The 26216-nt window shown below is 37.1% G+C and overlaps 1 protein-coding gene across 2 annotated transcripts in view; it reads right to left on the reverse strand.

Moving 5' to 3' along the window:
* The window catches only part of tpcn1 (two pore segment channel 1), a 111157-nt gene that overhangs the window by 40720 nt on the left and 44221 nt on the right, over positions 1 to 26216 (reverse strand). For both annotated transcript variants that reach the window (XM_072587359.1, XM_072587358.1), the window contains exons 3-14: positions 25304 to 25480; positions 18466 to 18579; positions 16909 to 17039; positions 15001 to 15089; positions 12524 to 12558; positions 10529 to 10587; positions 9429 to 9528; positions 9169 to 9285; positions 7704 to 7828; positions 7495 to 7543; positions 6499 to 6562; positions 5687 to 5731 (exon numbers count right to left, since the gene is read on the reverse strand). In XM_072587359.1, coding sequence (XP_072443460.1) covers positions 5687 to 5731; positions 6499 to 6562; positions 7495 to 7543; positions 7704 to 7828; positions 9169 to 9285; positions 9429 to 9528; positions 10529 to 10587; positions 12524 to 12558; positions 15001 to 15089; positions 16909 to 17039; positions 18466 to 18579; positions 25304 to 25480 — 1105 coding nt within the window. The remainder of the gene's footprint in view (positions 1 to 5686; positions 5732 to 6498; positions 6563 to 7494; positions 7544 to 7703; positions 7829 to 9168; positions 9286 to 9428; positions 9529 to 10528; positions 10588 to 12523; positions 12559 to 15000; positions 15090 to 16908; positions 17040 to 18465; positions 18580 to 25303; positions 25481 to 26216) is intronic.

Here is a 26216-nt window from a genome sequence, read left to right on the forward strand (position 1 = left end):
AAAGGAAAAAAAAGAAAAAAAAAGAAAAAAAAATTAGCTCATGAAATTGCCCTTTGATGTGAAGGGCAGTGCTTGTCACTGGCCACTTGGGTGTTAAAAAAGAAAAAAAAAAGAAAAAAAAAAAGAACAGGAGTGTTTTGAAGGGCAGTGCTTGTCACTGGCCACTCAGGTGTTTTTCATATCTTCCTGGTGGTGGCAATTGAATAAAGATTCGTGCACCTTGTGTCTTTCACTGTGTCTCACACCTGCACACACACACCATGGGTGCTGGGGAAAAATAAGCACTACTGCAGTTAGGCGGTAGTGTGGGGGTTAAAAAAAAAGAAAAAGAGGAAAAAAAAAAGAAAAGAAGAAAAAAAAAGAAACAAGGGATTCCCTGCCCTCCCAAAAAAAAAGAACAGGAGTGTTTTGCCCTTTGATGTGAAGGGCAGTACTTGTAACTGGCCACTCGGGTGTTTTCCTATCTTCCTGGTGGTGGAAATTGAATAAAGATTCGTGCACTTTGTGTCTCGCACTGTGTCTCACACCTACACACACACACATACCATGGGTGCTGGGGAAAAAATAAGCACTACCGCCGTGGGGGAAAAAAAAGAAAAAAAATAAACAGAGCATTAAAAGGAAAAAAAAGATAAACAGGAGTTTTCATTGCCCAAAAAAAAGAAAAAAAAAACAGATTTCAAGCAGCATTGCCCTTTGATGTGAAGGGCAGTGCTTGTCACTGGCCACCCGGGTGTTTTCCTATCTTCCTGGTGGTGGAAATTGAATAAAGATTCGTGCACCTTGTGTCTTCCACTGTGTCTCACACCTGCACACACACACCATGGGTGCTGGGAAAAATATAAGTACTACCGCAGTTAGGCGGTAGTGTGTGGGGGGGGGGGGGGGGGGGTAAGAAAAAAAAAGAAAAAAAAGGAAAAAAAAATAAACGGAGAGAAGGGCATTGCTTGTAAAAAAAAAAGAACAGGAGTGTTCCTCTCCCTTGTAAAATTGCTGTCTCTTGTGTACAGCTGTAAATGTTTTTAGTAAACTGTTTTGTAATGTGTTTAATAAAGAAAAATAAACAGGAGATTGAGTCTCCTCAGTTTAAAAAAAAGAACAGGACTGTTGCACTGCTTGTCACAGGCCTCTCGGGTGTTTCCTTTCTTCCTGGTGGTGGAAATTGAATAAAGATTAGTGCACCTTGTGTCTCTCACTGTGTCTCACACCTGCACACACACATGGGTGCTGGGGAAAAAATAAGCACTTCCACAGTTAGGCGGTAGTGTGGGGGTTATACAAAAAATAAACACGAGTGTCTGGCATCCTGTTCACTCTGAGAGCTGGCTCTTGAGGGAGCTGGATTAGGGGTGTGTGTGTGTGTGTGTGTGTGCGCATGTGTGTATGTGTACACACAAGGACTCTCCTTAAAAAAAAGAACAGGATTGTCAGACATCCTGCTCGCTCTGAAAACAGGCTCGAGGGGAGCTGGATCAGTGTCAAGGAGTCTCCATGTGCAAACAAAGGGTGACTTGGTGATGGAATGCCATTGTCTATTGAGCTATTTTGTGGCAATGTGAGAAAAGCACGCCCCTGAAGAATTTGCTCACAATAGACATTGTTGAGTTGAAGATAGCATTTCTAGCATTACGCTGTTTTGTGGGAAGCTTGACAGTTCGAACCTGTCTTTGAAGTATGTGGAAAGAATGCATCTTTTTTCTGGGCAAATGATATTGGGGCAGATGAAAAGCAATGAGTAATTCTCAAGACAGGTTGTGGACCCACAGCTTTTTTCGTATTGGCAACCTAACCTTTCCTCAGGCACCAGATGCTAAAATCTTCCAATAGTTTATGGATTTATTTAAGGAATATTACAACCCCAAGCCTCCTCAAATTCTGAGGATGTTTTACTCAGCAATTTGAGAACCAGGAGAATCCATATTGGGAATTTTGACTAAGTTAAGATGATCGGCAGAGGCATGTGACTTTGGTTTAACCCTTAATGTGGTGCTGAGAGACCATTTGTATGTGGGACTAATGATGTAAACATGTAAAAGTGTTCACTTGCTGAAGCCCTACTAGACTTCAAACAACTGTCTTTATCATTAGAAAATGCGGCAAGTGGAATATGAGATGTAAAGGAGATGTAGAGTATTCTGATGAAAGTGGACATCCTCACCAGTCTGTCTGAGCTTGGGGAATACCACTTAACTGAAGGCAATAGCAATAGCCTCACTCAGGACATCTCCTGAAAAGAGGAACCCTTGGTCAGCCCACAGAAAAACCCCAAAACAAGCCAATCCTCGGTCAAACGGTTAAAATTTTCTTCAGGATTGAAGGCTCATGCATGCTCCCCACATCAGTTCCAATTATGTCTGGTGGGAGGCTCATGGACATTCCCACCAAACTACCAATCGGTAGTTTGTAGCTGCTGCTAGTATGTGGACTTCAGACAGCAAAAAAAGTCCCACTAGACCTAAATTGAGTGAGAGAACACATAAGTGTACTAGCAATTGTGGTTAGATTAAGATTCCTAGAAGTATTCTCACATACCAATATACAAGAGTGCCATTTGCTCAGATGGCAGTTAAGAGTCAACCAAATTCCTGTTCATCTGGAGTCACATTTTGGCCAGACCAGATAAAGATGGCAGATTTCCTTCCCTCCAGGATATTAGTGAATCAGATGGTCTTTGTCCGACAATAGACTATGGATTCACAGTCATTACTTACATTGTTAATTCCAGATTTTTTTTATTAAATTCAAATTTAATTACCTGCCATGGCAAGATTCAAACCCAGGTCCCCAGAACATTAGCTGGGTCTCTGCATTAACAATCCAGTGACAATACCACTAGGCTATTGCCTCCCCTTCTTTTCTGCTCTTTGTTTCTCTTTCCTCATAAAGCAATTTGTTCATTCCGGGTATTAGTCTAGTAGACCTTCATTGAATTCTCCCAACACATTAACATCCTACATTAATGTACAATGCCTTTAAATTGTCGAGTTGAGCCCCCAACACTGAGCCCTATGGCACACCACTCATGACATCCTGCCAGCCTGAAAAAAACCAATTCATTCCTACTCTCTGCTTTCTGATGGCCAGCCAATCTTCTATCCATGTCGAGAGTGTGGTGCTGGAAAAGCACAGCTGGTCAGGCAGCATCCAAGGAGCAGGGGAATTGATGTTTCAGGCATAAGCTTTTCATCAGGAAAGGGCTTCTATACATGCCATATGTTGCCCTCTACAACATGAGCCTTTATTTCCCCAATATTGTTTGATGTGGCACCTTACCAAATGCCTTCAGGAAATTGAAAAGTCATACATCCACTGATTCCCATTTACTTATAGCACAGCATACTTTTTTAAAGAACTCCAACAATTTACATGATTTTCCTTTGACAAACCCATGTTGGCTCTGCCTGACTACCTTGAAAATATTCAAATGTCTGTTATAATGCCTTCAGTAACATCTTCCAATATTTTTCTTATGACAGATGTTAAGCTAACTGTCCTGCAGTTTCTTGTATTCTATTCCCCTTCCTTTTTGAATAAAGCAGTTACATTAGCTATTTTCGCATCTAAAGGAACATTCCTCAAATAAGTTTTGAAAATTAAAACGTATCAACTCTCTCATTGGCTACTCCTTTGGTTTGCATGGAATCTTTTCTTCCCAAGTCAGATCCCTCAATCAGGCATTAACTGCCTTTGAGGGATAACCCCATGAGATACAAACAACATGGTTGTTTTTAGGCTTCGTGTTTGGAGGGCCCCCGATTGGTAGTTTGGTGGGAATTTCCATAAGCCTCCCACCAGACATAATTGGAACTGATGTGGGGAGCATGCATGAGCCTTGCCCCCAAGTAAATGACCCGACTCCTATCTCCAAACATTCCTCATGGACAGCATTAAATTCTGCTCGTCAATTCTGTTTTTCTCTCTGGTAGTATTTTCTGCTAGAGTCAGGCAGGCGGGTGGCAGGTGAGGGATTCTGAATTCTTCTCAATTAGCTCTGTGGCATGAATGCCTGTAGACAACCCCCCAGACCTTCGTCCCCCAAAAGGAACTCCTTAAGTTGGTAATTAATGCTCCCTTAAGAATTTCATCCTGTTGTGGCTGGTATTAATCTACTTTTCAGGGCTGTTTGCACACTCCCAGATGGTTGAGAAGAGTCCCTTCGTTAGGGATACTCAGTGACTGATCAGAAGATCCGACACAAAGAAGGGGAATGTGCTAAGGCCATGTGTGAGTCCTAACTCCCCACAACACCCCCCCCTCCTTGACCAGCTCCCCATGATTCCAGTCATAATCTTGGGCCTCAGGTGGGTAAAGATTTGGAAGCAGTTCCCATTGGGTAGGACCTCCAACCTCAGGTATCTGGTCTGTCAAATGCTTGAGTACCAAATGATGCACTGTGCCAACATAGAAAGAGGTTACATTTGGATCTCTTCAAATCAAGCCAAAGGCTGACACCACTCTGCCATCTTGAGACTTTGGCTGCAGATAGTTCCAGCATTTTGATTTTTTTTTAAATTGAAACAAAGAAATGTGGATCCTTTTTAAAGGCCCAGATTTCTTGGTCAGTGGCAAAGTGATAGTGTTCACTGTTGCTTTCAAAGAGGGCTGTTCAGATTGACCTAGCAATCGGAGTAGCATGGATTACTATCTCCTCAACATCAGTTTGAAACTGGCACCAAGTCAAGAAATTCTGTAGAAGTTTAGCAACAGTAGCAGGATGAGTGAAAACCTGGAAGTAAAATTCAACTGATTGTCCTTAAGTTTTTAAATATTATTTTAAGATGGTTAGCATATCCATGCGGTAATACAGGAGCTGAAATATCATAAACATATTTTATCTTAAAGAAATAAGACGTGTATACTTCTTTTTTCTTCAAATCATAAATGGAGAAATTTGATATTCTACACACATAAGATTAGACTTCAAGATCAGAGATTTTCAATGGTAAGCATGAATACACCATCAAAAACTGAATTACACTTGAATCAACATGTAACTTTGAAGGATTTGTTATGGCAAGATGCATTGTGTAAAAAAGGGTTCACTGGTTTCTACTGGAGTGTGATGGGCAGGGTGAGGTAGAGCGAGTGGCAGAGGGTGTGCTTCAATATTTCTATGCCTGATTGCACATGTGCAGACTCTAAACATCACTGACTCTTATACCACTTTTATGACTGAAAAGTCCAGCCCCATGTGTTGGCCAAAGTTAATAGTGGTCAGGGAATTTTCAATATTGATTCAATATACATAAAATTATTTGTTTAATAGTTTGTAGATTCATGTTGTGATTATACAACTACCAGATTATACAACTGGAAAACAAGTACATTTTTGCCACCAACAATTAGATTTTGATCTATTCATGTAAGCAAATAAAATGAGATTTGTTCGTGTGAACAGCTTTAAACCAAAAATTTTCTTAATAGCTGTATGGCTGTTAAACAAATGTGATATGAAATGGTTACAAAATGTTAAGGCCATGCATTTAAGTGGGGTCAAATATTTTTCTACATACTACGCAAGACCGACTGCACTCATGGCTATAGAGGGAACATCACTAAACCAAAACTTTATCACAGCAAAGCTTTTTTGTAACCCAAGTTAATGAGTTGGCTCTTTTCAGCATATTAGAATTTGTAGCACATTTAAGTAAGAAAATTTGATTAGGAAATCATCTACTGTACTCACACATGGCGTACTGGAATGCTTTGGACTTCACAAGGATATTAATTCCTACAAAAGTAGAAAATAATTAGAAGATTTATAACTCAGTAAATTACAAACACTTGCTCAGCATTTCAAAGTTTCAATTTATGAAAACAACATCTTTTCTTTGATCTGAAATTTGAGTGTTTAGAAAAATTTCATTATATTAGAAATTATAACCCGACAAATGCACTGTTGGATACTAAGAAGATGCATAAGAATACCATCTACTCCAAATCCCATTTATACTGCAAACTATCCTGATTTGGATATGCGCCACATTCCTTCATCATTGCTAGATTATAATCCTGTAACTTCTTTCCTGTCAACATTGTGAGTCCAATTTTGTCACAGGTTTTGTCACAGATCAAGTTGAAAGCCCATCACTGGTTCTCAGGGTAACAAAGGATGGGTGATAATTGCTACTCTTGCCAGAGTGTATATCCAGAAGATGAATTTATACAAAAATGTAAAACAAAACAAATTTTGTTTTCATTCTTGGGGCTCATCTAATGTCATTAGCCATAAAACTAAAATTATCAGCGTTTACCCAAGCTCTGAGATCAAACTAAGCTTTATAACTAATTTTGATTTACTACACATACAATTTATATAGATTCATCCAATAAAAGCAATCAAAATAGTTAATTAAAGTTTAATTGGCAAGTTTAATTAACCAGATTAATTGTAAGTCCTCAAAGACTAATATAATAAATGTAATGAAACTAAAATAGATTTGTGCATTAATCTGCAAGAGCTTGGTTGTTTCAATAGGTAATCCACAGTAATACTACCTTTAAATATAAGAAATGGAGTATGTGGAAGATCATAAAACCAATAGTCTCCACTTCTTTTTGCCTAGAGGAGAAAAACACACCACTTAAATGTAATTAATTGTATTAGATGTTGTTTCTACTTTTTTCAAAATAAATGCTAACATGTTAAGTAAAGGAATCAATACAATGAATAACCAACAAGATAAGTTCACTATGGGGAGTTGCACATAAAAACATGCACATTTCGAAGAACTGGTGTTGTAGCTTCATCTCTGACTTGCATTCTTTTTCAACTACAGAGGACACAGTTTAAAAATATGGGGTAGGTCATTTAGAACAGAGTTGAGAAGAAACTTCTTCACCCAGAGAGTGGTGGGTGTATGGAATGCTCTGCCCCAGAAGGCTGTGGAGGCCAAGTCTCTGGATCCTTTCAAGAAAGAGTTGGATAGAGCTCTTAAGGATAGGGGAATCAACGGTTATGGGGATAAGCAGGAACAGGATACTGATTGAGGATGATCAGCCATGATCATAATGGATGGCGGTGCTGGTTCGAAGGGCAAAATGGCCTACTCCTTCACCTATTGTCAATTGTCTATACAGCATTGGGCAATTTATTGTACTAAGAAAATCCACAGAATTAAATTACCTTAAATTTTTTTCTGGTTCACTTATGCAAGGCTTTTTATGCTTTACCTTTCTTCCAAATTAGGTAGTGATTAAATGTCACAGATCTTTGCCATAATCTTCTTTATGTCTTGAATATATTTTACTTTTGAATTGACCCACAATCCATTTTGGGAAAACATTGAGATAGCAGCTCACTACAAGTTCTGTACCATTTATTTTACCCTAGATTTATATACCAAATTTGAACTTTGAATATGTAGATACGCAGCATAGATCATTGTATAAAGTAGGTAGATTACACTATCCAATGCTTAGCATTTACCAAAACCTGATTAGCATTCAGTTTACAGAAACAGAAAACAAATGTAAAACTTCCACATTACTTACTTTCCATTTTAATCCAGCAACTTCATAGAAGTTGTAAAAATCTTCTATTCTGTGGGACAGATATTCATTTTAAGTACATACATTATTCACACATACATAACCCTAGCAGTTATAGTGCATGCAAAAAATAATCTAGAAAGAATTAATTGTAAATGAAAGTATTTTTTAAAACAACTGATAACTAGGATGAAACATCTCAATATCCTTACCCAAGAAACTCTGCATCGTCTTTCTTCAGTGCTTTGAAGATAAGATATTTATTTCTTGCATTCATTCTTGGAGAGTAGAACCTCATTAAGCCCTCAAACTGTTTGAAGGAAACCCCATTAGGCCTCTGCAATAAACCACAAAGATACCAATTAGACAGTTAAACAATCTGTGAAATATTGATTGCTTGTGGAAATTTCTCTGCAAGAACTTGAGCCTCACTGATCAGGAGAGTACCATGTTAAAGGCTGATCTATATGCTGAATGAGTTCTCAGTGTGGGCAGCAATGGGCACTTACAAATGGCTTCAGTTTCTTTAAATTTTTATGAAAAGGTAAGTAGCTCCTGATTGGAATCCATAAACTCTGATTTTAAAGCAATTATTTTAAATATAATTTTTAAGGGAGTAAGCAAGATTTGGTCAAGGCTTGCCTAAAATGAAGCTGTAACCCAGGAAGAATTTCATATCCTGAGGACAGTGTAAAACTGATTACTCCAAACAAAATATACACTTAAAATACACACAGAGGAAATCTTACTAGAACCTTTTGTTTCTAACCAATGAAATGCATTTTTCTTAAAATTTTGTCAAGCTGAAAACGAAAAGATCACAAGGACTTGCACTAACTTTTTATTAACTCTATTCTCTGTGTTTAGCCTGTGACATGGCACAAATGCTGGTATGGATTAATGTCTCAGAAAGCAGACTGTAAATGTTGGAAGTATTTTCTCTGGAGAAGACTGGGCAGAGATTTGATAGAGGTTTTCAGTGTCATGAAGGGTCTGGACAGAGTAGATGGGGGAAATTATTCCAACTGTGAAATGATTGAGAACAAGAAGACACAGATTTAAAGTAGATGGCAAATATAATGTGAGATGAAGCATTTTCATGCAGAGAGTAGTTACGATCTGGAATACACAGCTTGAGAGTGTAAGAGAAGGAGATTCAATTGCATTTGAAAGATGATTAGACTGTTATTTGAAAATGGACTGGGGAGAAGGCAGGAGAATGGTATGAAGCAAAGTGCTCATTTGGACAGTTTCTACAGACACAGTGGTCCAAATGACCTTTGTCTTTGCTGTAATGATTCTGTGATTTGGTGATCAGTTAATCAATCTAAATAAATGCAATGGCTCTTATGGTGCAGTGGTAGTGTTCCCACTTCTGAACTCCCCAGGTAGGCCTGAGTTCAAATCCTCCCTGCTCTGGTGTTGTGCATTAGCTCCTCTAAACAATCTGATTTTAAAAATAACCTCCATAATACAATGATTCCCATAGGACACAATGTTAACTGCTTAAATCAGAATCCTATCACTTTCATAGAAAATTTAATGACTAATCCTTAATTTTTAGCAGAATAAAGTATACAACAAATCTCAGACTACAGATTATCATTAAATCACAATTTTTTAACCTAAAACTCCACTACTTAACAAAGCCTATAGAAGCTTTTGCATAGTACTCACCCTTTTACTGACCAGAAGACGGAAGGCATGTTCTATTGCTAATCGTTTGTGCAAAAGGAGTGATTTAAACTTCTTCTTTTCAACATCATTAAATGTATCAAATACCACAGCAAGAAGCTGGAAAATTGTGAACAAAATACTTGTTAAAAATTCTCAATGAGGCAAACATGTAAATTAAGTTCACAATGTATTAAATTATAAAATTTTAAACTGGGTAAATATTGTTCTCAGTTTTTGATTAATGTTATTCAAAAACTTACCAGATTCATGATGAAGTAGAGCTCAATGGATAAATACACAATGAAGAATACACAAGACCAACGATTTTTGGAGTAAGCTGGCATCATCACATCTGGAAAACTACAGAATTATCTATTTTAAGAAAAGAAAAATGGAAATCCCTATTTCAATTTTACCCCTACCCCTATCCTCATCACAGTTTGCTCTTTTTCTCTTCCCTCATTTGCAATCAGTGGCTCATGTTAGAGTTCAATTCTAAGGGAACAAACAGTCAGCCCTCAGGGATACTAAGAACCCATTTTGATGTGTGATCTGGACTGCTGGACTACTATTCCACTGTAGAGTGCATCACAACCATGTCTGATTCCCCTGATTAAATAATTTCCATCAAAAATTTCCAAGTTATAAAAAAGCAGAACTCTAGCATTTTCTTTCTCAATCTAACTGCAGCACTCCCAGCAACTTGCAAATGGAGGTTAGCTTAATCAGCAGAAATCAGTGATCAAACCTGAGGCCTTTCCATAGAACTGTTCTGAAGAAGGGCGACTGGACTTGAAACGTTAGCTCTCCACAGATGCTGCAAGACCTGCTGATTTCTTCAGCAATTTCTGCTTTTGTTTCAAAATTTCCAGTATTCGCGGTTCTTTGTTTTTTTATAGTGAGGCCTGTCTAGTTTAGCTTGCTTTTGCAAGACTATGCATTTAGCCAATGAACTAAATAAGCATAGCAATTTTCTTAAACCAAACATGGATTATAGAAATGTTTGGAAACCTGTTCATACGATTTCTTTCTTTTTATATGAAATGCTGATATATCACTTTGACAGTACCGATTCACCAGTTTATAAATCACATCCTACTTTGCCTCCTTCCCTGCCAAACCCAATGGTAAAGGCTATTGGTATCTCAGCATACTATGTTATTGTACTAAATATCAGAATGCTGTAATGTCATTTTCCCACATGCAACATAAGCACATGTTATCCTATCAATTACTGACAATTAGCAAAAAAAAAACAATTTCATTTTTTTTAAGAGGCTCTTTCCCTGAAAGTTACCATTGCTTCAAAGAGAAGGACTGTTCAGTTGCATCTTTGAACTAGACTGTTGTGCACACTTACTTAGCTGTAGTTAGGAGAACAAACAAACTGACAAGACTGTCTTCTGGAGTGCTAAAATACTGCAAATAGAAAATAAAATTATTGTCAAAAAAACCAACCTTGTAATCACTTATCATGAAATTTTAAAAAATTATATTATGCACTATATTTTTCTTACAATTTATGCATTTTATGAAATTGATAAATTAATAAGAATTTACAGTTAAGGGTGATAGTACTTTGAAATTTTTCAGCTAATCATAAGAATCAAAGCAGTAGGAGCAGGAGTTGCCATTCAGGCCTTCAAGCCCACTCCGCCATTCAATGAGATCACGGTTGATCTTCTACTCAACACCATTTTTCTGCACTGTTCCCATTTCCCACAATGTTTTTAATATATAGAAGTCTATCCATTTCAGTATTGAACAAACTCAACATTTGAGTCTCCACAGTGCTTTACAGCAAAGAATTCCTAAGATTCACCACTATCTGAGTGAAGACATTCCTCATCATCTCACATCTAAATGCCTTTCCACTTAATCAAAGACTGTGCTACCTGGTTCTAGACCTTGCAGTCATAGGAAACAACCTTTCTTCAAGCTCAATAAGAATTTTATATGTGTGAAATTGCCTCATATTCTTCTAAATAATAAAAGTAAAATCTATTTAATATTTTTTCATTAGTCAATCTCTCTACCTCCGTAATTGGCTAGGCGGATGTTTGTTGTATTCCAATTGTGGCATTTAAATTTTCCCACGTATAAGGAGACTAAAATTGCACATAATACTCCACCAAGACTCTACATAATTTCAGTAAAACATCTTTACCCCATGCTCCAAATTATTTTGTAATGAAGGCTAATATACCACTTACCTTCTTGCTTAATTATAATTAGAATCCCTACAGTATGGAAACAGTCTCTTCGGCCCAACAAGTCCATACCGACCCTCCAAAGAGTAGCCCACTCAGACCCATTCCCCTACCCTATTATCCTATATGTACTCCTGACTAATGCACCTAACCTACACATCCCTGAACACTGTGGGCAATTTAGCATGGCAAATTCACCTAACATGCACATCTTTGGATTGTGGGTGGAAACCGGAGCACTCAGAAGAAACCCATGCAGACATGGGGAGAACCTGCAAACTCCACACAGAGAGTCGTCAGAGGCTGGAATCGACCCTGGGTCCCTGGCACTACGAGGCAGCACTACTAACCACTGAGCCACCATGCCGCCACGCTATGCTCACATATTAATTTTCAATGTCTCAATTACAGCAACATCCCTTATAAGTTCAACACTTCCCATCCTTTTACCAGTTAAGAAATATTTTCCTAACAATTATTTTCCTAAGAAAATGGAAAACCTCACATTCCTCCACAATTTATTCCATTTGCTATACTTGGCTCACTTGCAGCATCTCCAAATCCTTTTGTGCACCCTTCATACGAAGGCAGGGCTTTTTGATGTAGATAAATTCTGATTGGTTGTTAAAATGATCAAAAATTAATTGACTAAATTAGCTGACTACCTCTGTTACTGCTAGGAATATTCCAAGTGGCAGAAAAAGTTTGGCTTCTCTCTCAGTGTTTTCAACATTATCTTATCAGCCCTACCACTTGCTAGCCCATCCTCAAAGGGCTGGTAAAATTCCCAGGGACTAGTGGAAATGTGCAGGTATTCTATTTAGCATGACATGACAAGTGATGTCTCTCATGAAGCAATGGGATCATCTGCTCCTGAAGCAATGCAACCTGCAATGGACCAGGTGCTCGAAAGTGGGATTAAAACGGCTAGTTAGTTTAGTTACTGCAGACATGATGGGCTGAAGGGCTTCTTTCGTCCCATACCATTTTATAGCTCTGAAACATTACTATGCATTAATAAGCAGAAATTTCTACTGGAATATTCACTTGACATTCACTTACGTACAATGTACAATTAAAAAAAAATAAAGGCATGAAAACATATGACCAAAAAACATGTTTAAATAAAGATTGTGAATACTTACAGGGTCCAACGGATTGGCAGAAAACAAATAAAATCCTAGAAAAATAATGTACAAAAAAATCCCATATTAGAAGACTGCAAATCCACAGCTTTAGAAGCACTCTCAGAAAAGAACATATAAACACTGTATGTTTACTTCAACTTCCGAAAACATAATACTTCCCACATTACTGTTTTTTTTCCCCAGCTCTGCATTCTAACTGCAGCTGCACACAGACTTCAACTTCATTGTTCTAGAATGGATTACTTGCAACATACAAGTGGCACAGCTACTTTTGCTCTTCAATCTATGTTACCCAGTGTCCTCTTTCCTCCATGCATCTTGAAATGACACTTCAAGGGTTGCATCATTGGGCTCCATTTTGCTGGTGGTTCAGTCAGGGGGTTGATTAACTCAATTGGTTGGATGCCTGGTCTGTGATAAAGAGAGTTCAATTTCTGAACTAGCTGAGGCTACCATGAAGACCTCTCCTCCCACCTAAGGCATAGTGACATTTAGGTTAAACCACACCAGTCATCTCTCTTTAATGAGACAGAGGCCTTTATGTTTCTCTGCAAATGTGGCAACTTTACACACTTTACCCTTAGTTCTGCCACCACAGAAGCTGGCAGGCCCTACACTATGTTGTAAAGGACAATAGTTTGGGCACCCCGTGCATGCACTGGAAGTATATGGATTCTGACATTATAATGTAATGTTGAGTGATGTTTAAACTCTTCAGGAAGCATATCTCCTCTCTGTACCTAAGCCTGGAAATGGATTCAACTACTGTGCTCCACTATGAAAGTTGTCATGGAATTATGGCCCCCTCCCTGACTATGACCTATTGCCTCAAATCAGTAATAGAATGGCACTATCAGTGGCCATCAAGATGACTATGATCCTCAATTTCCACCAGCAGATCCTTCTGGCCTGGAGCAGGTGACATTGCCAACGTATTCCAGTTCAGCCAACACTGTCGCATCCAGGAGGTCCTATATATCAGGAATGGGGACTAATATTACTGAATTCTCTTTAAGCAGAAAGGTACATGCTCTATGAGGATGGCAAGCATTCACATGGTGCAGGAACCTACCAATTGCATTCATTCACCAATCATGTTGGAGAATTCATGCTAGCCTGGCACCAGTAACTATGCTCTCACTTTGAATCAATCAATCCTTCTGTCTTTGGGCCACCAAGTTAAATTAGACAGTGACTGCATAGCAAAAAGAGTCATCCACTATACATATGGCTAATGACTCACCTCTGAAGCCCTACCACACATTATCAGTATTCCTACAATATAAGCACTGCTGTAACTGGACAATGTTGTGAAGCAGATTATTAACATCCTGGAAATCTTAGGGTAAGGGGTCCTTCCTGTACAGCCAGAGAGCATCCATGATTAGTGCTGCACCAGTGACAACCTGGCCACTCCGAGAATGTTATACTGTTCACCAGGTCATTGACAACCATCTCAAGAAAAAGAAGTAAACTAGGAAGCTGGTACATCTAGTTTTGAAGAAATGTCTGCAATCACTTAATCAGCTTTTGATTTCAATGAATAAATCCTTAAAACCCAGCTGTTTAACACTTCCTCATCTTACCATCCATCTGTGATAGGGCATCACACTTTCTCCTAGGCACAATATGGGAATAAAATACATCACAAAGCAAATGTCGCAAATCAGTTTATCAAGCAACACTGATTTCCAATGGGCTTTATATTGCCACTTCTGCTGAGGTGGTGCAATGGTCTGGGCTGGCTGACACGAATAGCAGGGACACTGACATCACACTAATGATAACAATACAAATACTGTCATACTGGACTGCAGATTCCTATGCCATGGGAACACTGGCACTATAGCTGAGCATATTCTGGAGCTATACAAATGGCTATACTGTTGCTACCCAGTCCTTCAAACATTGGCATCTCCAACCATGGTGGCAGCAATGCAAATCTGTAATGCACCAAGATGAGCTTGCATGGCAACTTGTAGAAATCAAATGATTTCAGTTTGAGCATTTAGTGTGGCACTCAGAGACGCAGCTTCTGTCTGTGCTACAACGGAAGCCAAGACACTGAGCATCAGATGTTGCATCAAAGTTGGGTCTGGACATATTCTCCTAGATTTAGCCATCAACTCCACGAGGGGTAGGACAGGTTCCAACACTGCGCTGTACTGAGTTTGAGCCAGACGTCTTCTTGTTCTATGATAGGCTCATTGGAAGGCCTATCAATGCACCAAACATGTATGTGCGTGCTCATCAGCCCTTTTCCTGTATTCATCCCTTTGAAGACCTCATAGGAGTTCTTTGCAGCAGGATTAAGCTGCAGTCATGTTCTCCAGGGAGCATGATATGCATTATCTTTTCCCTTTGTCCTGGTTGCAGCCCACTTGCCCGTATTCAACATTTTAATACACATACAGAATATATTTAGATCGGGTCCATGTAAAGACAAACCATTAACTAAGTAGGTGAGAGCTTACCCAAGATGGCAAAAATGACCATGAAGAAAAGTAGTAATGATAAAATGTCAATAAAAGGAGGGAGAGACTGGAAAATCTGACGCAAATTTCTGGGAATTCAAAACAAAACATAATTAGAATTAACATTTTGCACTTTCTAGTAATTATGTATTAATATTAAATGAAGATTTTCTTAAGAACCAATGGAGGGTTCAACTAATTTTAAAAAAGGGTTTAATTTGGCCTTACAGTGTTTTTATTTATAACATATTGAACATTTTTATTTATGACATAAAATATTGTTGTGGTGAGAATTCCAATATTTAGAAAACATTATTCTGTCCATTTAAAACTTTCCCTTCTGCCTCAGCCAATCATTTCACAGTTACTAATTTAACAAAACCTAGATTTTCAATCCAATTAAGAAGAGGGAAAGTATTTTCATGATTTCCTGTGAGTCAAACAATACTTTCACTGATGAAGTTTGCCATTTAAACAAACAGAAATTAATTAGAATTCTAGTCAATGGACAATAAATAATTCTGTATATTTGGAACTTAAGCAATATATAAATTACTGATGTCAAAACTATATTGTACAAAACAATTAGGGTTCACACTAGATCAAAGCTGCTTACTTGTTATGTTTATTAAGTTTTAGTAACGTAATGGAAAGATGGTTTACTTCAGATAACTCTAACATTATTAAATAGATCCATTTGCCATTTCTTGAATTTATTCCAACATTAATAATTGAAAATAACTAAAATTACAATCTACAGCTGCAACTCAAAATGGAAGCATGAATGGAAATTTCACCTCACTGAAGGTGCCAAAAAAAGAGAAATAATTGGTGTGCTATTGTGGGTACAGAAGTGACCTTCAAAAGCTAATGCTTTTCCCTTGTCTTAAACTCCATCGCCCACTAACCCCATGAAGCGAAAAGATGATAATACACACTTACCTTCTCGTTGCTGCATTTCCCAAGAGGTAGACCTAACTCAACATTATTTTTGACCCAGAAGCTGCCAGTCTGATTGGCTTGCAGCTTCTGGTGACCTCATAAGTGCCAAGGCCTGTGAGAAACTGTGGTCAGAAGCTACAACTTGAGGCTGAGACACTCACCTATGATCTACCTATCAGCTTTCAACAAGTTATTTAGTGGCAATAGGTTGAGTTCTTTCAGTTAGCTGCCTCTTAAAATGCCTGTCCAAAGCTTTGACTAAATGAAACAAAATATATGAATTTATTTGGTTCACTAACCCCAGCTGCATAGAAATTCACTGAAGTCCTTTGATCTGTAAAGATTTAATATATATAAAAACATCCTATTTGCATGTATTTACTGTCACCTGCTTTCATCACAAATTCATTTGTGCATAAATAAAAATCACTATTCCAAGCTGTAATTATATCCTGCAGTTTTGTCAGTATATAGATAAGAACAGATGTACGAACTTAAAACGAGAACTCAATTATATCTGTGTGTTATGGTCCATCTATCCCTTATTCTCTAATCCCATTTCATCTAAAGGTTGACTCATACAAGTTATGCTCATTTGAATGTAGACACAATAAAAGGAATGGCACTGGAATAAAACACATTCAGGATCACTGGCATTCTCATAATTTTGCTCTTAGTAACTACAATGGCATAAAGACACTGGTTTCTTCTAAATATTTAAAAATACTATCTCCAGGTGAAAACAAGTGATTACTTTTATTTCATTTAAAACCAATTATTCAAAAGAAACAGAACTCTTCACAGTAAGAATTTTTAGTAAGTGTTGATACAAAACTCTGATTAGAAATCATGTACTCAAACTATCAGTTTAAGGAACTGCATCAATTTGCTGATCAATTTTTTTTGTCATGCCTGCTATTTATGGAATTCTTGACAAAAAAAAGAACATAATTACTGTAAATTTACCTTCTCACCGCTCCACAATATCTGCAGTCTACCAGAAAGATTGGCCGCAATGCTCGAGTTATCCGGACATGTGAAGTTTGCCTGATTAATACCACAATGACTTCTATAAACTGTACAAACAAAACCACACTCTGGAGAAATACCAGAAAGGGAACAGGTTAAAAATTCTGTGTATTAAAAGTACTTAATAAATAACAACTTCTAAAATTGAATAAATGATGTATTAACAAAACAAGTTCCATTCACCAGAGTTCATATATAATGACATGCATGATGAAGTATACATTTCGAACTGAATTTTTTGAAGAAAGTCTTTCTGTTCAAATATTGCCATCCACACTACTTCTCATATTGGAAAGCAATTATTTTCAGGACAAAAGTTGATTTGACATTCAAATAATAGTTACTCATTCAAATACAAATTAGATTTATTTCAGAATGTAACATTTTAGGAAATAGTATATGAATCATCTAATGAGCATTTTTAGGGGTAACAAAGTTACTTATAATTTATTCACCAAGTTATGTAACACAGAATACTGTGGCTCTAAGTTTCTCAGGATAGTCTATTGTTTAAAATTGCCAGAAGGTATGAAAAATCTATTAAAATATTTTATCAGACAAAGCTGTGTTTTATTTTTGGATAGAGATATTAAATGATATGGTATTTAGTTAACTACACCCACAAATACAGCTTATTTCCCCCCTCCAAGCTAAGACGCAGCAAAATTGCTTTCTAGTCAACCTTGTTAACTGAATCCCACAATTATTATGCAATGGTTAGGATCTCCAATCTGAAGGTATAATGGGACAGATTCAATAATGGCTTTAGAAAGAGTTATTTATAATTACACGGAGAGAAAAAGTTTGAAAGGCTACAAGGAAAAGGTGAGAAACATGGGAATAGCTGAGGTGCTTTTGCAGAGGGCTGTACATCACATTGGGCTGAATGGTTTGCTTCTCTGCTGTTTCCATTCTATGATTTCTAAATTGTATTAGGTTTTAGAACAATTCCAGGGATTGGAAGATTGAAAATGTAACCCCAATTTCAAGAGAGTGACAACTGAACTACATGCCAGGCTGATCCTTAAACATACACTCTAAGGAGAAGAGATAAAGTGGACAAAATGAATCAATTAGCAGAAAAAAAAAATCAGTAACTGATGGCATAGATTTAAAGTAATTGGTAGAATGATCGGGGGACTTCAGGAGGATTTTCTTTTTTCCCCACACTGACAGCATGGGGTTCAGAATTCACTTCTTGAGTGGTTTGTTGAAGCAGAAACCATCTTTGCATTTTAAAAAATAGCCTGACATGCACTTGAGGTGCATTAGCCTGACAGGGCTATGGACCATGTGCCAGAAAGTGAGATTAGACTTGACAGCTTTTTTTTTTGGCCTGCACTAGAGGCCTTCTTCTGTGCTTTAGTTTTTCCTTTGCTTCTACTGCAAAGGAGTTTCAGTACAATTGTATAGAGGTCTTAATACAATCATATAGGGATACACATGTAACATTGTCCTTATTTCTCAGACACAATACATTAAAAAATAACTTACTTTCAACATCGTTCTTTTGTGTCTAATAAATGTGTGAAAGCCCAACCATCTCATCTTCATACCAAGTTCAAACACCACTGTGACAAGTGCAAACAATTCCAGTGTAGCATGCACCTAAACAAATTTAAAATTAAATAATTTTAAACAAGAAACTGAAACATAATCAGTTAAAAAAATTAAGTAGCAATTTCTTAACAGAGCGTAGTGGGGAGACTTCAAGTTGATAGTCACAGAGCACATTGGTGTTGTCATAACTATGCAGTTTGATGTGCCTTCGTGTTGTACAATATGGAACTGGATTCCCATTTCCCTTTGCAGCAAATTCTCATGCTGAACACGATGTTATGCGCAGGACACCAACAGCAACCATTCCAAAATACAGGAAGTATTTTCCTATCATTGCAAACACCAGAGAACGCTGCTAAGACTAAACATGGGACAACATGACTATTACAGCAACTGAATAGGAAAGAGTCGAGAAATCATTTTATAAGATCCCTCAAATGATATAAAGTAAATATGAAAGAGCAAAAAGATACAGGATACCTTGTGGCATGAATCATTTGTTTGACACAATACCGAAAATAGGAGAGTATTCAAATGAGTCAGGACCGGTGCAATATTTGATTACTTGGATAAAGAAGGACATATTGGACACAACCAACATGATTTCAGAAAAAGATCATGCTTTACAAATCTAACTTTATTTTGTAAAGAACTTCCAAAGTTCAAGGATGATGAAAGCTCAACAGAAAATGATTCACATCTTCCAGCCAGTGGTAAGGGGACAGCTCCTCATATAGTAGGTTCTAGAGGGTAATGTCATTCAGCAACTATGAAGTCATAAAACAGGATGATCAGCAGATTAAGTAACTCTCAAACAGCAAACCAAGTAGTACAAAGCATGGGTTACATTTAAAATTTATATTTTAATCCTTTTACAGAAAGTTAATGTAATTAAGGTAGAAGCTGAAAAAAAATACATTTTTTAAAAATTAAAAATCATGATTTTTAAAAACAAGGAAATTACACTCTTTCACATAAACTTTTCACATCAACTTTTCAGAATGAGAGGTCATTTAATCATAATTATGATTTAGTAATGATTACATGTCATTCAACAAAACTTAATGTTTTTGCAGTGAAAACAGTCCATAGAAAACTTCATTTCACATCAAACCACAAATTCTGTGTTGATTGCATCTGCAAAGACTGCAACAGTGAACTCTGTGAACGGTCAGGGTATGACTGCCAATTTTGAATTTTTGCGTTTAACTGGGCATATGCACGTGCAAAAAGTTGCTATGAGTTTTACATATTAATTGTTAATTGTGATTAATTGGATGATGGACATTTGAGCCTCCTATAAATAGGCACAGACTATAATTGCCTTCTATCCTTTACCACCCAGCTTTCTGGAATGAAACAGTGGATACTGACAGTTTTGCTGTTATTATAACCACCAATTATGGGCCATTACCTACTTAGAGTTCCAAAATGTTTTTCATAAAGTTTTGTACCAGGCTTCCCAAAGAGGCTGGTGTCTATAACATTAGTGGTAATACACTAATCTGGATTAACAATCGACTGGCAGGGCATTGATAAAATGTACTTCCAGATGAATGGATTGGTTCATGATTTGAATGGGTCTGGAAGTGTTGGGGATTGAGGCTAGTGGTGCTACAGAAAATCAGTGTTGGGACAGTTATTCATTATTTCTATTGGTCATCTGAATATTGCATTTCTGCAGATCTTATTAAATTCTGAGTGTTAACACTGTAGACAATACTTGTCTGCTTGCATGTGTTGGGAGGTCGAGCTGTGTCAGACAAGTGATATCTAAAGTAGACAAGGACAATGTTACACCTGGGCAAAATTCTTAAACCCTCATGTATCCTTCAAGAAAAGAAGCATTCTGTGTACAGTTCTGGTTGCCCTGTTATAGAAAAGATACTATTAGGTACAGGAAATATTTACAAGGACTGGAGAGTTTGAGTTAAAAGGAGAGACTGGATAGGTTGAGGCATTTTTCCCTGGGGCATTAGAGGTTGATGGATGACCTGAAAGGTTTATAAAATCAAGAGGGGCATTGATAAAGTGAATAGCAAAGGTCTTTTCCATAGGGTAGGGAAGTTCAAAATTAGAGGGCATAATTTTAAGGTAAGAAGGGAAAGATTTAAAAGAGACCTAAAGGGCAACTTTTTGACACACACTGGTGTGTATATGGAATGAACTGCCACAGGAAGTGGTATACACAGGTAGTTACAACATTTAAACAGGTACATGAATAGGAAAGATTTGAAGGGAACTGGGCCAAACACAGGCAAATGGGACTAAGTAAGTTTGGGAAAACTGGTTGGCATGCCCGGGTTGCATCGAAGGGTCTGCTTCTGTGCTATATGACTCTGAAATCGGAGGGAGAAAAAAAATCTGTGTATTCTCTTCCATGTATTTCTAAAGATATGTTTTTAAAGCAATGCTGTAAAGTGATACTTAGAGAAATAGGACGTTGGAGAACACTCGAAAAACAGTTCAGTACAAGACATGGCACAAGAACCTGATCGGGCCTTACTTGAAATACTGTATTCAGTTTTGGCCTTTCTCACAAAGTGAGTGAAACTGAGGATTTAGAAAGGTTGCAAATGAAGGCTAATATGAATTTCCAGTGCCAAGTCCTCAAGTAAGAATTGGGACTCAACATATAGACTTATGGGTAGTTTGACTGAGCTATAAATGATGATCAGAGGAATACATTTGTATAGATCTTCTAGTTTCTGAATACACTGTCAAATGTGTGATAAGTCCCAAAGCAATAATACATGGGAATTGCCCAGGAACTTTAAGGTTCTGATGGGAAATTGCGTCGCATTTAGGGCACTCTGGAAAGGTCCCCAACTCTGCATTAACTTCAGAGACTTTTTCGGGGTTCTGATTCATTAGCTCAGTTGTTAGGCAGGGAAGGTTAGGAGAATTAAAATCTGTTCTAATTGCTAGCTAACGATAAACCTCACTCCCCAACCACTCACACTGATCCATCCCCCAAACACCTGAATTTTATATCCAGCTTTGTAGAGTTCATAGAGGTAGAAGGCATAGTAGATTATGTAGATGGGAACAAGATATTGCAAAAGCAGACACAACCATGTGAAAATAAAGACTATAAAAAACTGACAAATTTTCAATATGGCAAAGTGTGAAATCTTCCATTTTTCAGTCAATGCAAGTGATTAGAATATTTTCTTCATGTAGACACTAGAAATGGTGGACAAGTAAGCAGATTTAGGTGTATACTTACAAAAAGTAATCAAAATGGCTTTAATTTTTAAAAATTCTTAAAATACCCAGGCAAGTTATTCCTTGTGTTTCATTCTTATGTTCTATAGCTGGCACTCCTTTCTAGCTATTATTTCCTTAAAACTTTACCCTTTTCTCTTTCTTCTGTTTCTTCCTGTAATCTCACTTGCTTCCTCTTTCTATATATATATATACACACACACACACACCTATGTTTTTTGAATAAAGTGGCTTGAGGTACATTCACGCACATGATACTTAAGTATATTTCATATTTAGCTACATTGTTTTTTGTTATAACAATATAATTCGCTATACTGATTATCAGATCATAGCAAGGTCAGGTTCTCATTAGTTCACTTAAAAAGTGCAGCAGCAAGAAATTTGGCTCAATCATCATATTACAGCATAATCCACAGTTTTATACACACTGAGAATCAAATTTGTTTGCATAAATCAACAAACATTAACCAGAGCATGACAGACTTCATAGGAGCATAAAAACCAAGAGCAGGTTCAGCCCTTCAAGGCTGCCCTGCTCTTCTACAAGATCTTTGCTGGTCTACCCAGACTTCAACTCCTCCTTCATACCAATTCCTTATAGCTTTGAAGTTCTTGATATTTTAAAAATCTATCAACCTCCTTTTTACATACTTTCAGTGATCTAGCTTCCACAAGTCTCCAGGGTAGAGAACTCCAGACATTCACTACCCTCAGAAGAAATTATTTTGTGTCTCAGTATAAACGAGGATCCCCTTATTTTGTAATTGACTCCGAGTTTGAGATCCCTCCCGAGTCGTGAAAACATCTTCTCAACATCTACCTCGTCAAACCTCCTCAGTATCGTGTATGTTTCAATAAGATCAAATCCTCCCCACCCCCATTCTTCAAAACTCTAAAGAATAAATAACTAACCAACTTAACAGTTTTTAATAAGTCAACCCCTTCATCCAAGGGATCAGTCTCGGATAAAGAACCTCTTTTGAACTGCCTCTGATGCCTGCAGACCCTTTCTAAGTTACAAAGATCAAAATTGTAGACAGCATTCGAAGTGCGGCCTCACCCCTAGCCTTATACAGTTGTAACAAACCTTCTCTACTTTTGAATTCAAATTTTGTAGCAATGATGCTTGAAATTCTATTTGCCTTCTTAATTACTTGATATACATACAGGTTAACATTTTGTGTTTCATGCACTAGAACACTCAGATCCCATTATGGTGCATTTAAATATTAGTCTGCCTTGTGATTCTTCCTTACACTTTCCAATATTAAATTCCAGCTGTCAAGTTTTTGCCTCCTCACTCAACCTTTTTGCATCCCCTTACAGATTTCTTAAGTCTTTATCGCATCATGTCCCGCCACTGTTTTCGTATCGTCAGTAAATTTGGATTACTACACTCAGCATCTTTTTCCAAATCATGGATATAGATAGTAAATAATCATGTTCCCAGGGTTCCACTATTTATGTTTGTCAACATGTAAAAGACCCATTAATCCTGATTCGCTAGCTTCTGTATGTTAATTGTTCCTCAATCCATGATAATGCATTTCCCCTAATACCATGAGCTCCAATCTGGTGCAATAACCTTTTTTCTGTGGCAGCTTACTGAATGCCTTATATAAATCAAATTGCACTATATCTATTAGTTCCCTTTATTAAAGAACTCGAGTTAATTTCTCAAAAATGACTTCCCTTTCGCAACTATGTTGATTCAGTTTGATCGAGTTAAACGTTTCCAAATGTCCTGCAATTTCCTCTTTAATAACTGACTCTAGCATTTTCCCATTCACAGATGTTAACCTTACTGGCATATAGATTACTGCTTTCTTTCTTCCTCCCTTCTTCAACAGGGGTATCACTTTATTAGTTTTCAAACCTGCTGGAACCCTTCCAGAATTTACTGAGTTCTGGAACATTTTCCTCCAGTGTCTCTGCAACCACTTCCTTTAAAGCTCTTGAGTATAGGCTTTAAGGTCTTCACACCTTGTCAGGCTTTAGTCCCATTAGTTTGTCAAATACTTTAGTCACCATAACTCAGATTTTCAAACGTTCTTTCCTTCTATGAGCATCTTTATTCTCTGATATCTTTGGGATGTTTACAGTGCCCTTCATAGTTAAGACTGATGCAAACATATTGGTTTAAATAATCTGTTATTTCTCAGTTATCAATTCACAAATCCTCCAAGGATCCCACATTCACTTAGCTTCTCTCTTTTAATATGTCCGTAGAATCTCTTGGGTGTTTATTTTATTTTCTTGCCAATTTACTTTCATCATCAATTTCCTCCTGTTTTGTTAGCTACAGTCATCTGCTGCTGATTCCTAAGAAATCCTCAATCATTTTGCCTACCATAGTTTTGGCCATTTTTTATGCCTTAGTTTTTCATTAGATATCCTCCTTGACACCTGCCTTAACCATGTGGTTATTCCTTCTCGTCCAAGTCCTTCTTTCAACTGGAATTAATTTTTGCTGAGTGTTATGAAGTATCTGCTTAAATGTCCGCCACTGCTCATCAACTCAGCTTCCCCTTAACTCTTCCTTCATACTTCTGTAACTGCCTCTATTTAGGTTGTGTTCACTGGTGTGAGACTCCAGTTGCTTGATCTCAAACTGAATTTGTAATTCTACCATTTTATGATCTCGACCCCCTAGAGGATCCTAAACTATGAGATCTCTTATTAATCCTACCTCATTACACATTACTAGGTTCAAAGATAGACTGTTCCCAGGTGGGTTGTATAATATACTGCTCTAAGAAACAAGCTCTGAGCATTCTACAAGTTCATCTTCCATTCTACCCTTGCCCATCTAATTTATTTAGTCAATAAGCAGATTAAAATAACCCATGACAATTGCAGTCCCCTTCTAACATTCCCCCAATATTTCCTGATTTATACTTTGTCTTACAGTGAAGCAACTCTCTGGAAGCCTATTGCCCTCTACCACTTGAGACTTCTTTCAATTGCTATTCCTGATTTCTACTCAAACTGATTCCATATTGCAATCTATAGCACATGTATCACTACACAGCACCACATTGCTAGCTTCCTTTATTAACAATGATGTCCATTTCATTTTCCTCTTTGCATATATTTCTGGAATATAAAACACCTTTCAATATTGAGGTTTTAAATTCTAGTCACCCTGCAACCACGTCTCTGCAAAATCTACCAAGGCATATGCATCTATTTGTGCTAAAAACTCACCTATTACAAATGCTATATGCATTCAGATAAAGCTTTGACATTTTCCTATTATTACATATTCAGGATTTAATTACTGCTTTACTCTTCTGTTTATACATTCTATCTCTTCCCCTAACACTGATGATTGTTTACCTCTTCACCACCAGGCACCTCTGTTCTCTCATTTCTTTCTAATCTTGCCTTCAACTAAACCCTCGTTACCAGTAATGAGTTAAAAGTCCTATCTACAAACTTAGTTGTACAAGGATGAATTTAGGCATGACACATTAACAAATACTTGAAATACAGACATTCTGAGCTAAGGATTGTCAAAAGTTGTGAAGATATAACATACATAAATGTCGAGACGGAGCGAGGGAACTGCTGGAGCTTCACATAAGGAGAGTATCAGCAGCAGCACTCCAGAAATCAGCTCCATGACATAGAATACGTGATTGTGCACAAAGAGGTAGGCTGCAAGGGCTCTTTGATCTTTTGGATGAGTGAAGAACTTGTCATTATTTTCTCCCTCCTGCAAGTGAAAAAATGAAAAGACAGCTATGAACAATTTATTATTTTTACTGCTGAGTTATCTAGAATTGGACTGGATCACTTTAAGTATAATTTAGGAGAAACATATCACTTAAAATTTATACAGAAGACTACTAAACATTTGCCAATTATATTGAAAATACACAGATTCACTTTAAGAATGCACTTTCTATCTAGAGCACAACAACAAAAAGAAATGTGTCCATCAAAACTGTAACCTTTAAATAGTAACCAAAATATAAAGTTACATTTCTGACTCCTTTCTAGCAACATCATCATAATCAAATGTGTCCTTTATTATTTTGGTGCTAAGTAAATTCAACAAATCAAGATCTGTAGAAAAAGGATTAAATGCATTCGTTAAATAATTTTGACCTTTATTGTTAAAAAGCCCTGCAGTGTCTTTAATGTTATTTAGTCACTTTTACAGGAAAGGGACTGAATTTCACAAATAATGATGATATAACAAATTCTGTCCACCTTTGGAATCTTCATTTTCTTGGCATTGTAACTGTATAATACAAACTTGTACAGGAAACCTGGCTTCATAGGCATTTTTAAACAAAACACTTATACATTCTTCTAACATTTGCTAATATTTTATTTGCACCTTGTGCACAGCTTCATGTATTGTATTGAATATTTGACACATTAGCACATCATCTTGCTGTAATTAAGTCATCTTGAAATCAATAACTGAAATAAAAGTGAAAAGG

This window comes from Chiloscyllium punctatum, chromosome 17, assembly GCF_047496795.1.
Source record: "Chiloscyllium punctatum isolate Juve2018m chromosome 17, sChiPun1.3, whole genome shotgun sequence".
In the NCBI taxonomy this organism is placed as follows: domain Eukaryota; kingdom Metazoa; phylum Chordata; class Chondrichthyes; order Orectolobiformes; family Hemiscylliidae; genus Chiloscyllium; species Chiloscyllium punctatum.